The 14,900-nt window shown below is 39.8% G+C and overlaps 1 protein-coding gene across 4 annotated transcripts in view; it reads right to left on the bottom strand.

The window, feature by feature from the left end:
* INTS10 (integrator complex subunit 10) overlaps positions 1-14,900 on the bottom strand; it is a 32,906-nt gene that overhangs the window by 1,422 nt on the left and 16,584 nt on the right. For 3 of the 4 annotated variants that reach the window (XM_025922346.2, XM_086703549.1, XM_086703550.1), the window contains exons 13-17: positions 11,927-12,035; positions 6,821-6,900; positions 5,342-5,504; positions 4,212-4,305; positions 1,182-1,259 (exon numbers count right to left, since the gene is read on the bottom strand). In XM_025922346.2, coding sequence (XP_025778131.1) covers positions 1,182-1,259; positions 4,212-4,305; positions 5,342-5,504; positions 6,821-6,900; positions 11,927-12,035 — 524 coding nt within the window. The remainder of the gene's footprint in view (positions 1-1,181; positions 1,260-4,211; positions 4,306-5,341; positions 5,505-6,820; positions 6,901-11,926; positions 12,036-14,900) is intronic. The other variant, XM_025922350.2, reaches the window with a different exon arrangement.

The following is a 14,900-nucleotide window of genomic DNA, read 5'->3' as shown; positions in this document are numbered from 1 at the left end:
TTTATATATTGGCCAAAATAAAACTGTTGAAACCACTTTAAAATGTTCCTGATTTTTTAAAACTTGTATTATCATATAAAATAAAATACAACAGAAGTCAAAAAGTTACAATGCAACAGAAGTAAAAACAAAACTAGGCTCTGTCAGGCTAGCGAAGATATTACAGGACACTCTACAATGCCCATGGGCATTTTAAAGAACTATACAGTAAAACAGCAGCAGTGCCATGGAGAAAACACAGGGTCCTTTGTGGACATTTTCAGTGAAGTTGGCTGGTTCACTCAGTATTAAGGGCAGTGTCAGTAAGGCTGAGGCCATGAGTCACACTGGGAATAGACATGGACCCATTTCAGCAGCCCTGAGATCCTCTTTTCTGCATCTCAGACTGCAACCCCAAATGGGAGCCAACCCACTGACCACCCGGAAGTTTTTGGTATTTGCAGACAGCAAACTAACAGACAGGCTTTGAAAGCTCAAAGCAAATTCTTCCTTTAACACCAGTAAAAATATAATAAAATGTGTATCCTGCTGATGGCTCAATGGCATTGTTTCTACCTATAAAGCAGTGCAACTCAATTATATTTCTATCAGAGTCTCTATTCCTCTGGTAAGTTTGGATGAAGATGAGAATTAGTTAGCTTTTGTAGTTTAAGGGCCAGATAAATCAGCTAATAAAGGCAGCATTCCAAATATTTTCAATTTAGAAAGGGAAGGTCTGAAAATCAGTATCAGTGGCAGGGAAATAGTGTGCTAAGGCCCAGTTAGACCAGAACATCAACACTGGTCACTAAGATGAAAAATCCACAAATAAAAATTTATTTAAAATAAGCTTCAGCATCCTTACATATTTATGAATGAATGCCTTATGTTTTATCAAAAGAGATAACACAGTCTAGTGCCTAACCTAATGTGCACTTTAACACAGTTTTTTAATATAACTTCCATTTTTTTCCAGATCCATAATGATTTTTAAATTGAACACAAAAACACTGGCAACTTATGGAAAAAAATAAGAAATGTTACAATATTACAACCAGATGGTTTGCCAAGGAATGCAGAACAAATTAAAAAAAATAAATAAAGCATGAAAAAGAGCACTGAGGCACAGAGAGCTGAAAACCATGGGCAGTACAACATGTGGACAAAACGCACACTATGAGCAGGTGTTTTCCACTTGGTACCTGTCAGCAGTCTGTATGCTGGGCTGAAGCACAGGTAAGAATTCCTGCTGCAGTAACCCCATGGGAGGGCTAGAAGGCCTTTAAAAAACAGCAAACAGCAGCATTCAAACACCCACACCGACTCACCCTGCACTGCAAAAACAACACGCCAGAGAAAATGCACAAGACTGGAACAGACTATGCAGAAACCCTTGAACTTCCAGAGGGCCCCTGGCAACAGTGGTGTCTTGGGGGAGGATGGGAGAAGCTAGCAGCCTTCTCCCTGCACCTGCTGCTGGGGCATGTCCAGAGCATCTTGTTCCGGGGCCCCGAGCTCAGCCCACTCAACATCTGGTGTAAAAGCCACCGAGGAAGAGGATGGCGGGATGCAACTGAACAGCAGTGGGGCTAACACGTGAGAAGACACATTTCAAATCCAGCCTCCTTCACTCTCCACTCTGCTCAGGCCCCCGCCAATCCCACTGATAAACCTGGGGATTGCTGGTAACCATCGTTGCCAGGACTGAAGCCTCCAAATGAAGAGGCACTTCCAAGAGGCCTAGAGGGGCTGGCAACGTGTTTGATAAAGAAAGTTTGAGCCTGAAAATCAAAAAGTATTGAGAAAAGGAATAGATGGGGGCAAAAAAAGTCTGGGACCCATGGCTTTGCAGAATTTCATAACAAAGATTTAGTGCACAGGACACTGTTTTTTCCACTTTCATCTAGTCTAATGCCAACTAAGAGACTGCAAATATCAGCATAGAAATAGTTCTCTATTTTAAAATATGTAACGACAGAATGTCTATGTAATGAATAAAGAGTTTATTCCTTCTGTTGGTCAGGCCCCGGGTGCCCTCAGCATCGGTACTGTCCCCACTTGGCATCTGAGCAGGCCAGGATGGACTCACAACCTTACCCAAGGGGAGGGCTGTATACTGCTCTCAACACCTCTGCTACTCAGCTGGAGGCACCCCCCAAAGATCTGCAATGGCTTCAGAGAATTTGTTTGGAACCCAAAGGGAAAAGGAATATAGATAGTTTTACTCAAGATTCAAATCCTAGCCCCCTTAGACGAGCTCTCTGGCTTTCACAGCATGCTTCTCCTGATGTAGTTTATGGGTAATTTGAAATGCAGGTTTCAAATGGACTTTGAGATTCACCTAGCAAAGACTGGGCAAATTCCTACAAGAAATACAGCTAAGTAACAATCCCTATTCCTGCTTCCATGATGATAGAACAGCAGGCTTACCAAGAGGCTTACTGGTCTTCGACAGGGAGTTAGAAGAAATTGAAGTTTATAGTGACCAAGGTGGGGGAGCACGGAATTATCTCTCAAAGCCTAGACACGCATGCTGCCCATCCCTACCTTACTCTAAACAACCCTTTACAATGAGATCATCTGGGCGCTGAAAAGCCCCTGCTTTCGCTCCTTGTCCTAGGGGTTTCTGCAGGTAACCAGGTCACTGTTCAGCACCATACAAACTGCCTATAGAAGAAAGGTTCAGTATAATGAAATCTGAGATCCAACTGTTGATTTTTTAACAGCCCGTTCCCTCACATCTCCACAAATGGTTAAGCATTATCTGAAGTGAGAGATCACCTGTAAGTATAACCCTAAGTAAATGGAGTTGATGCTACTAAGGCTGTCTCCAGATTACGGTGATTTGGATGGTGACTGTTACTGTGAATTAACTAAAAAGCTATTAATAATAGATATATTTTGTATATCCAGCCTCAAAACCTAGGAATCTTTTAAGCCCACAAACGGGGTTACCTAAGCTCCCATATCAAAAAAGTCATCTTTATTCTCAAACACTGTTAAGAGTATTTTAATGATGCAATTATTTTCCCCATAATTCTTAGTTGTAGTCTTGCAGAAGAGAATGGAGAGAGGAAGAGGAGCATGTCCAGACCGGCTCGCCTAAGCATCCTACTGTATAAAGGTCTTGTGTTTTTAAAAAAGAGCATTTTGTTCTGTTATTTTAGATATTTAGAATATTTATTAATAATATTTACAAGATGAAGGACAAAAACCCCATTTAATCTCCTCTCATTCTTTAGAATGGATTCCACAAGACCCTTTTCTCAACAGGAGTAATGTTTGCTATGCCCCAAATTACTGAGGTGATACATATCCAGAATGAGCATCTCATACTTCCCTCTCAACATCTCTAAGGCTCTACAAATATAGAACAAGATGTGAATTTTTGCTCTCAATAACTGAAAACTTGTTCATGTCACAATTGAAAGAAAAAGGAAAATGTTTTCAGCCTTAGTAACACTCCCTTCTCACTCAGGGCTCAGTCTCTTGCAGTGACTCTGACAATGACTCACAGCCATGCTGAGTATGCAGGACGCAAAGGAGGAAGTATGAAAATAAAACTACACGTGGCATTTACAGCACAGAGGATATATTATCCAAACTACAATGAGTATTGAAGGATAGAAGCAAGATTTATGAGCTATTTAAAAATCATAAATGGTCACTAACTTTATCTAGGGGTGGGAGGGCATGCCTGAGACCAGGCACCCCACCATTATTTCTTGGGGCAGGTGTGTTTTGCGTGGGGGCACTAGACCCAGCTACTGACCCTTGTGCTATGTAAGCAATTACTGCTTAGAAAGGCTTCAAATAAACACTGAAATCCAAGTATAGTTTCTAAATAAAGTCTGTAGTTTTCCCTAATCCAATACAACTTTAATTACACATGACTCTTCTTAATTAAAAACATTCTATGTCTAACCAGAAATTTATAGGGTTACCCTGTCAATTTTGGAAAGGAAAAGATAATCATGAATGAGACTTCTGTTTAGTGAAAAGGTTTCAAAAGTGACAGAGGTACCCCAATTTGAACAACGTTTTACTGGAAATGTACTTAAGGAAACACCAAGTTTCAGAGGGTACCCAGAATCAACTCTACTCTCAAAAACAGAGACCAGGTTTGGATTCCTTTCTATTACATTTCTGAAAGACACAGGAACTTATAAATACTTCCTACAAGCACACAAAAGGTGAGCACTTAGCACAGAAGAGCAAGACAGCATGCTTACTTGATCAGCATTCCTTGATTGGGTAGTAATTCCAGATGGATTTTCCCACCTTCTTGAGTTCTTAAGTAGGCGAATTCCTCCAGCATATCGATATCTGCAGGCCAGATTCAGGTTAACCACATGTAGAAACAAGGTGCCCTGCTCTCTGAGATGTGGAACAGGCTTGCAGTGACTGTGTAACTTGCCCATGGCCAGCCCGCTAACTAGAGTCAGTACTGGAACCCGGGTCTGTCTTGTTGCCAAATTAGTGATTCTTACACTAACCAAACCACCTCATTAAGATAAATTTATTTCTCATACAGATGCTAATAAAGACATTCTGTATGGTCATAACAGCAAAACCTGTTTTTCTTTTTTTTTTTTTAAGTAGGCTTCACGCTCAGCACGGAACCCCACGTAGGGCTTGAACTCACAATCCTGAGATGAAGACCTGGGCTGAAATCAACAGTGGGACGCTTAACTAACTGAGCCACCCAGGCACCCCAGCAAAATCTTTTGTTTTCTTAGTAAGCAATGAAAGTGGCAGTGGTGTTGTATCCCCGAAAATAGTTAAGAAATCCTGCTCTAGGTGCTTGGACAAAGACAGCACATTCCTCACACCACAGGTGGTCTTTCCCTAGGAAGAGTATGAAATACAACACTTCCTCCCTATTGTCAAAAACAACTGCTGGGCTACACGCATGTTTGGTGGGGACTCAGTGGCAGCTGTAACAGCTGTGACATGGTGCTCTAACAGCTGACCCCGGGGGGGACAGTCAGGGCCCTAATAGAGGCCCCAGGTAGATGAAGGCCAATGAACTGCTATATTCTATGGCCTCACAGCCAATCTGGGCCTGTCAGGAACTTGAAGGCTATTAATTTAGGCATCTTGGGTATCTTCCCAGAAGTCGCTGCGAGTGGAAAATGTACTTGGGCTACTAATATTCCTGATTCATTGCATCACCTCTGTGAAGCCTTTTATGACTCTCATGAGACCAACTGCCACAGTCCCATTTTTAATCACCATTCTGTCTTTCTTTCCCCCGGAGAAAACCATTATTTCTACCTAGAATGGTTGATTTCTTGTACCATGTGTTCATTCTATAAAAAAAAAGTCAGAATTTCTTATCCTTAAATAAGAAAAAGGATACTTGTAACATAATTGAAAAAATTCTCATATTGGAAATTTCCTTGTTGGCAAATCTTATTGACAGCTTTCAAGAAGAGATTCTCTCCCCGTGGCCACTCTTGCTGAAGCAAGACGATCACATGCCCCAGTGCCATGTCGTCCCTGCTGTCTGTGAAAGCTCGCAGCTGCAAGACAAGGATTTGTGCAGACACAGAAGGAAAAGGAAATCATGGGGTGATCTTAAATATATCAAATATCACTTCCTTAAAAAATGCTGCTATATGGGGCACCTGGGTGGGTCAGTTGGTAGAGTGTCTGACTTTGGCTCAGGTCATGATCTTGTAGTTTGTGGGTTTGAGCCCCGTGCTGGGTTCTGTGCTGACAGCTCAGAGGCTGCAGCCTGCTTTGGATTCTGTGTCTCCCTCTCTCTGCCCCTCCCCTGCTTGCACTCTGTCTCTCTCTCAAAATAAAGATTAAAAAAAAAGCTGCTGTATGAAAATGTGTGATATCAAGAACAAAACAGAATACCTGCTTGCTAAATGCAAACATCACAACTGCCTTCTGATGGGGGTGGGTCCTAACCAAAGAAACCTCGGTTCCCTCTGTGCTGTGAACAAGGTCTCTGGCAGGGCACTCCGTGAGCATTGTGATGGGAGCTGGATGTGCATGGTGGGCTGGAAGCTTTGACTTTGGGAAAAGGGCAACAGAAGTTGAGTCGTTCTGTATATCAGAGAGAGGAATTTGGGGATTTCTTTTAAGGGGACGGTTGTGGGCCAGGGTGGGCAAGAAGCCTTGTAGGAGAGGAGGGTATGAGGAGAACATGGACTGGGGAGAACAAAGGCACTGAGCAACAAAGAAGGAAGCAGGAGTGTGAACTGGAGAAACGGCAAAAGAACTTTTTTGTTCTAAATGAGCAGCGAGGCTTCAAATCACACTTCAAATGGTTTCTGTCTCCCCAGGGAATTCCGACCATGAGTTAAGTCTGGGAATTATGGCCCTAAAGCAGAGACCCAATACTGCTGTTCTCCTGCTCACAAGCCTTGGTGAAATGCAGGCCGAGGCTCCGCTCCACCTGCAGCCACAGGCCTGGTGTTCTTCCGACAATCTTTAAACTGGCCCAGTGGTCATCTGGTGGTGGTCATCCTAATGCCTAGAATGCTTTTACCCCCCACATCTTTAGGATAGTAAACTCACATCCCTCTACGAACCCAATGGCATTTGTATTCTCTTCTTCTAGCCAATACATTCTGACATACGTTAATGCATAAAGTATTTACTGAACATCACTATGGGCAAGGATATTTGCATAACTGTCCCACTATTCTTTGTAAACTGCTCAAGGATGGGGGTCATCTCCTATTCATTAGTGCCTAGTACAGTTCACAACTAGTATTTGTCAATTCCTAGCTCATGTAATCTCCCCACTACACCAAGTCACTCTAGATCATCACAGCAATGTTCCAAATTAAATTTCTTTAATGCCAATCAACTTTCAGCTTACCTTAAAACAAGCTAACATTAAATGCAGGCAGTACGGCATGATGGCCTTACTGGTACAAGGCAGAAGCTTCAGGTCTGAACCTAATAAAAAGTCCACAATATGTTTGTTATTATTGAAGAAAACAGCTTTGAAAAGCAAATGTTTAAGACTTTTTCCAGAAAAAAAGATAAGCAACAGTCATATGACTTCAAATATAGTTAAACCATGATTATATGTAGTGATGATGAAATTGGTTTTTTGAAGGGTCTCTGGATTTCACTTATCAATCTTCTTTCCTAACCCTGCTTAAATACTATTTATAAAACATTTCAAATGTATAGAAAATTACATAAAGAATATTACAAATACCACTGTGATCAACACTCAGCTCTATAAAATGTTAACATTTTGCTTTAAAAATTTTATATAAAATATCACAAATTCAGTTGAAGCCTCCTGTGTACCTTTTCAGACCATGTCCTCTTCCATCACCCTAATGTAACTATTATCCTGAATGTGATGTTTTTCATTTCTATGCAACAACAAAGAAGAAAGTTTTGCAAGTTCTCAGTTTACTAAATAAATGGCATCGTATTATATGCATCCTTCTGAAAACGGTTTTTGGTACTAATACCTATAGTTCTAGCTGACCGTTTTTACTCTTTATGTATTATTCTGCTATTTACATATGCCACAATTCATTTATCCATTCTTTTATGGGGGACACTGAGCTATCCAATTTTTCACTATTACAAACAATGCTGAAATAAACATTCTTATATACATTTTCTTGTGCACTTGTGGAAAAAAAACTTCAGGCAATAATTTTCCAACCAAGACCTTAATCCTTTCCTTTATGGTGTATGCTCTTTATATCCTAAATCCTTCTCTACCCTGAGGACAAAAGTAGCAAGAAATAATGGAGATGTTATGCACACATATTTACACATGTTTATGTATCTAAAACAAAAGGTTCATTGAACAAAAGGTTCAATGTAGCCTTTGTACAGGAGATGCACTCATTTTAATGATACTATTAGACTCTACGTCATTAAAAAAGAAAACATCTGGTTGAAATTCATGACCCAGTGGGTAAGGACCCAAGTTGGAAAGGCACTGATCTAAGAAATTTAACTAGAAGAGGTATACAACTAGGTTATGAGATGTTCAACTGCAACAGCTAAATTGGTCTCCAAAGTGTTGGTGTGAGTTTCTATACCTTCCAGAAGCAGACAGGCAATGTGTGTCTTCATATCCTGGTAACCAGGGTTGCTACTCTCTAATCCCTGCATTCTGATGTGTGTGAAATGGTAGCTTACTGTTTTAATCTGAAGTCCCCATATTGCTAATAGGTTAAAAGTTTTCTTTTTTTTTTTTTTTAAGTTGAACCTATGAACCCACAAGATCATGACCCGAGCCAAAATCAAGGGTCGGATGCTTAACTGACTGAGCCACCGAGGGGCTCTGAGCGTTTTTTCAAATAGTTTGTGGCCATTTGGATTTCTGCTTCTGTGACTCTGTTCGTACTCTTTGCCTGTTTTTCTGTGAGGGGTTGGTTGGTTGTTTCTCACTGGTTTGAAGGAGCTGTTTCAAAATTCTGGAAGCTCACTTTTTGTTGATTCTGTGTGCTGGACAATTTTCTTACAGTCCATGGCTTAGCCTTTCACTTTGATGACACTATCTTTCATTGGTATTTTAATTTTACTGGGACTAAATTTATGTTGTATGCTTTCTGTAGCCTAAATCCTTCTCCACCTAGAAGGCACAAAGAATCTTTTCTGTATTTTCTTCTAGAAGTTTAGAAGTTTTAGTTTCCATTTTTAAATCTTAAAATTTAAAGAATTTTTGTGTAGTGTGAAGAAGGGATCACATTTCTGTTGTTTTTACATTTGGATCAATTATCCCAGCACCACTGATTAGATAAATTCACTCTTCCTCCACTTAATTGCAATACCACGTGCTTCTCGGTTCTCTATTCCATCAGTCAATTTCTATGCCAATACTACACTATCTTTATTACTATAGCTTTAAAATAAGTCTTGATGTCAGCTAGGTCCAGTCTTACCCCCTAGACCTGCTTCTGTTTCACAGAGATACTTAATTTTCAAGGGGTCTGGGCTATTTCTTTCTTTTTTTTTAAGTCTCCCAAGTACCTTAGAAAGCTTCAATAATGATCAAAACTGTCATGCTTTTGTCTTCTAGGAAATTTTTAGTGTCTTAATAAATCTACCTACTAGTTGCAAAGACCTTTTCTTATAAAACATGTTATTGTTTTAACTTTTCCATTTAGTCTCGGCCCCATCTCAGCTTTCCTTTCTCCAAAGAATTACTCTGGTGTCTTCACTAAAAATCACCTCACCATATTTGTGTGGGTCTCTCTGGGTTCTCCATTCTTCTGCCCATACTGTTTGGATAACTGTAGCTTTACTTAAAAGTCTTGCTATCAGGGGGTGCCTGGGTGGCTCAGTCAGTTGAGTGGCTGACTTTAGCTCAGGTCATGATCTCACAGCTCATGAGTTTGAGCCCCACATTGGGCTCTGTGCTGACAGCTCAGAGCCTGGGGCCTGCTTTGCATTCCGTGTCTCCCTCTCTCTCTGCCCCTCTCTTGCTCGCACTCTTTCTCTCTCTCAAAAATAAATAAACATTAAAAAAAAAAAAAAGTCTTGCTATCAGGTAGGGTAAGTTGCCCAGTTTTGTTAGTCTTTTTCAAAACTGTTTTGGCTATTCGAGGTTGCACTTCTATATAGATTTTAGAATCAAGCTTCTCTGGGGGCACCTAGGTGGCTCAGTCAGTTGAGCATCTAGCTCTTGGTTTTGGCTCAGGTCATGATCTCATGGTTCTTAAGTTCAAGCCCCGCGTCAGGCTCTGTGCTAACAGTGCAGAGCCTACTTGGAATTCTCTCTCTCTCTGCCCCTCCCCTTCTCTCAAAATAAAGAAATAAAAAAAAAAAAAAAGTCTGATGGGATTTTAATTGGGATTGCATTGAATCTGTACACACATTTGAGGAGGACCAGAACCCTAAAACATTGGAGTCTTCTGATCTATGAACATGATTTTGCATACTTTTCAATACATTTATCCCTAAGTATTTTATGTTTTTTGATATTATTCTATTTGGAGATTCCTTAGACTTTTCTTTTCTTTTTTTTTTTTTTTTGTTTTAAGTTTAGCTATTTTGAGAGAGAGAGAGAGAGAGAGAGAGAGATCACACACGTGAGTAGGAGAGTGGCAGAGAGGGAGAGACAGAATCCCAAGCAGGCTCTGTGCTATTAGTGCAGGGCCTGATTCAGGGCTCAGTCTCACCAACTTAAGATCACGACCTGAGCCGAAATCTAGAGTCAGACACTTAACTGACTGAGCCACCCAGGCACCCCCCCTTAGGTTTTTCTAACATACGTTGCTGCAAATAAAGGCAGTCATATCTGTGAATGAAGATAACTATTTTTCAACCTTTATACCTTTCCTTTTCTGCCTATTGTACTGGCTAGAATCTCTAGTATGTTTAATTCAAGTGGTAAGAGGAGATAGATACTCTTATTAAATTGTTGCTGATCTTGGGGAAAGCATTTGATATTTCATAGTTAAGTATGATGTTGAGGAACATGTTTCTAGTTTGCTAAGATTTTTTAATAATCATGAATAAATGCAAACATAACTGCATAAATGCATATAGATGCATTTCTATCTGCATCTATTAAGAAAATTATGATTTTTCTCCTTTAATATATTAAAGTGGTAATATTACAGGGACTGATTTTCCTATGTTAAACCACTTTTGCATTTCCAGTATACTTGGATATGTATTACCCTTCTTATATACTGCTGTATTCTATTTGCTAAGACTTTGAGGATTTTAGAATCTATGTTTATGATGGATACTGGCCTTTAATGTTCTCTTCTGGTAATGCTCTTACACGATTTTGCTGTTAGGGTTATGTTGGCCTTAAAAACTGAATTGGGAAGTGTTCTCTTTTACTCTATTTTCTCAAAGAGTATGTGTAAGATTGGTGTTACTTCTTCCTAAGTGCTTGACAGAATTCATCAGTGAAGCCAATTCATCAGTGAAGCCATTCAGATCTGCAGTCTTGTGGGAAGGTTTTTGATAACAAATATAATTTCTTTGATAGATGTAGGAACATTTATATTTTCTATTTCATCTGTGTCAGTTTTGATTAGTTGTGTTTTTCAAGGAATTTTTCCATTTCATTAAGTTGTTGAATTTATTGGCATAAAGTCATTAATAATTTATTCTCCTAGTGTCCTTTTGATTTCAGTAGGATCTGTAGTGACATTCCTGCTATTGGTAATTTGTGCTTTATTCCTGATCAATCTTGTTAGGAGTTTATCAATTTTATTTTTTTTTTCAAAAAACCCAACTTTTAGCTTCATTAATTTCCTCTATTTCATTTTCTATTACGTTGATTTCTACCATTACAATTATTTCTTGTCTTCTATTTTCTTTGGGTTTAACTTGCTTATCTTTTTCTAACTTCTTTTTTTTTTTATTTAAGTTTATTTATTTTTGAGAGAGAGAGAGAGAGAGAGAGAGAGAATGAGAGAGAATGAGAACACAAGTGGGGGGAGGGGCAGAGAGAGAGAATCCCAAGCAGGCTCTGTTCTGTCAATGCAGAACCTGATGCAGGGCTCTAACTCGCAAATGGTAAGATTATGACCTGAGCTGAAATCAAGAGTTGGACGCTTAACTGTCTGAGCCACCCAAGCGCCCCTCTTTTTCTAATTTCTAAGTATTACAACTAAATTTATATAGTTTTATAATCAATGTGCTACTTGAGGTGAAGCTCAAAATAGCCTACAAGCGATATGCCAGGAAACACTTCTTAACGAATCATCTGCAAATTTTCCGAGAATTGATAAAGATAGGAAAAGGAATTATCAGATATTCTGCAGAGATAACAAACTCAGGAAGTGAAGAGAATTTTGGAAGAAAGACAGATTTGCAGCTGCTTATGAAATCAGTGCCAAGGACAAGCTTGGCAAGGGATTAACTTTTTATATAGTCTGTCAAACCCTGCAGATCATGTATCATCTCATCAGGAATTGTAAAGAATTTTCCAGCCTTGGGTAAAGCCATTTTTACAAAATAAGAATAAAACTTGTCACTGTACCTTTTCTAAATTTGGGCTTTATTTTTGAGGGTTCTTCCTGTGATTTGCCTCCATCTTGAATGGGGAGTACCATGTAGCACATCAAATCAAGGACTTTTTCACATGTCATCTAAAGAAGATCAGATTTGAAAAGGTACTAATCTGAAATTTTCTCACTGGAAGTAAATCAACATAACAACTAACATACTTATAGCATACAACAGGGCAACGTGTGTACATGTAGGTCTACAGTGCAGCCTCAAATTTTTAAATTTTTTTTTAAAGTTTTATTTTTATTTCTGAGAGAGAGAAAGAGCACAAGTGGGGCAGGGTCAGAGAGAGAGAGAGAGACAGAATCTGAAGCAGGCTCCAGGCTCTGAGCTGTCAGCACAGAGCCTGATGCAGAGTTCGAACTCACAAACCACAAGATCATGACCTGAGCTGAAGTCAGACGCTTAACTGACTGAGCAACCCAGGCACCCCTCAAGACTATTTATGGGACCATCACTGTTTGCTCAACAGCAAACGTAGAAAAAGTAAGATTAAATATAGGTACTAGACTTTTGAGGGAATAATAACTCCTTCTTTGCTGTTAAAACAAAAGAACAAAAATTAAAAATTAGTCAAGTATTACCTAAACTACCTATGTGTTTAACAGCACAGTGGCATCCAAAGGAAGAATATCCCAGTCTTAAAGACATTTACTACCTCAATGAAGAGAAAAGTCAACAAGATGGGACACAGAGTAGTGGATTAAATGGTATGATCTAGAGCATAATTTAAAATGAAGGAGAAATAGGGGCGCCTGGGTGGCGCAGTCGGTTAAGCGTCCGACTTCAGCCAGGTCACGATCTCGCGGTCCGTGAGTTCGAGCCCCGCGTCAGGCTCTGGGCTGATGGCTCGGAGCCTGGAGCCTGTTTCCGATTCTGTGTCTCCCTCTCTCTCTGCCCCTCCCCCATTCATGCTCTGTCTCTCTCTGTCCCAAAAATAAATAAACGTTGAAAAAAAATTAAAAAAAAAAAATGAAGGAGAAATATATATAAGCTAAACTAGCTGGAAACAGTTTATGTAGGAAGGTTACCTTCACCAAGTCTTAAAGGGGGGCAATGATTTGAAATGTGGAAAAGAGAAAAAAGCAGTTTCAGAGGAGAGAAAGATGTGGGGAAGGGCTGGGTATTGTTTAAGTGAAAGGAGGGTGTGGTTTAGGAAATACACAAAACTGGTCAGAAGCTGCACTGGTGCTGAGGGAAGCCTCAAGTGCCACACTGAGCAGGCTGGTCTCCATCCACAGACAGTAAGCCATCACCTACGGTCTACCTGTCCAATTCTAATGTTAACAACTAGATTCCATTTAGGGAGCATGTTCTATGTGTCAGGCACAACCCTCTCATTATCCTCATTCTACAGATGAGGAAGTGCAGTGTTAAACCCATGCCTCTTAACCTTTTTCATGTCTTGGCACATTCAGAAAATATCTGTAAGGCTGCTCAGAGCTGGCAGTACTAACCTGGAGGCTCCAGCTGCCTTAAGCCACTAACTAAAAGGGTCAGTATCTTGGCACATCCAGAACTCACCCATGGCCACAAGGGTGTGAAGCTAGCTTCAAGAGCTCAACAGCTCGGTAGTTAAAAACTTGAACACTGGAATTAGAAAGCTTGGTGAGGTAACTTGGCCCAGGTTACAGAGCCGGCAAGTGGGAAGGCCAGGATGTGTACTCCAGAGACACATGCTACCATCCTTCAATGCCCACCTCCAGCCAATCTTTTTTGTAAATCCCTCCTTGACTACATGGACCCTGGTGAAAACTCCCTTCCCTGAATGCCTACTGTGCATATGTCAGGGGCATACCACTTAATATCTGACTTTTAACTGTCTTATATAAATACTTGCACTTTTCTCTGTAATTCAAATTATATGTCCTGAATGCAGGGATCCCACATTCCCCACACTCTGCTTATATTTTCCACCCCAGCACGTGGCTCAACTCTGGGCACTTTGGAAGTCAATATTTCAATTAAGTGGAATGATGACAGCAATAGGAAGCAACGACCGTTAACTTAGAGATAAAAAAAAATTACAGGCAAAAAACTCAGTTCAGAGCCATTGATTAGGATGGTAGCAAAGGAAATAAAAGGCACTACACCAAAGACATTAGCTTCATACTGGAAGAATCAAAAAGATTAGCTAGAGTTAAGAGGCAACCACGATTTGAGAGTTTCGCATCTACGGGCCAGAGAACAAGGGAAACTCACATCTGGATGTGATGGGTCTGAGCTGAAGACAGACAGCTGAAGGCAGCTGAGATTCAGGAATAAGTTATAAACCAAAGAGGTAGGCCTAACTGCGATCAGCTTTAATGGAAGTCCTCAAAGAGAATGAATTTGCCTACCTTACTTAAATCTACCCGTTTTATATTCCCTAATACAATGCTGAACAGCAGTGCCTTGTGTAACTGTCTAATTCTGTATGATATATGAATATCTATGTGAGTAAATAATACGTTTTATTTTAAATTCTCAGAAGGAATTTACTAAAACTTACAATTATGTACCTAATGATTACATAAACGATGGCAGAAAAGTATTTTCAATTTTCAATGCACATACTTTACATACTAATTGTTTCTTCCTACATGATGAATTATAAATTGTGTTTCAAAGTTTAAGTTTAAAAACCTAATTTGGGGTTACTAATCACAAAGTAATCAACTTAACATATAGAGAGATGAGAAGAAATCAGAGTTTGTGTGTTAAGTTGTGGTCCTGAATTTATACAGTACCCATGTTCATATAAAGAATGTGCTTATCACTCAGTTCAAACATTTATTAAGTATCAAAGCTGTGCAAACCACTGTGGCAGGTGTTATGAGGGACTCAAATGTAAAGAACAGGGTCCCCACCCTGTGGTAGCAGGGGCTCACAGTCATGAAGGAAACAGACCTGGAATACCCCATGAGGTATAATCATCATGTAAAAAGCAAATTTGAGGCTCAGAT

The sequence above is a fragment of the Puma concolor genome, chromosome B1 (assembly GCF_028749965.1).
Source record: "Puma concolor isolate L17-30 chromosome B1, mPumCon1.1.hap2, whole genome shotgun sequence".
Taxonomy (NCBI): domain Eukaryota; kingdom Metazoa; phylum Chordata; class Mammalia; order Carnivora; family Felidae; genus Puma; species Puma concolor.
The sequence above is the reverse complement of the archived record's forward strand: the minus strand, read 5'-3'. Positions and strand labels throughout refer to the sequence as shown.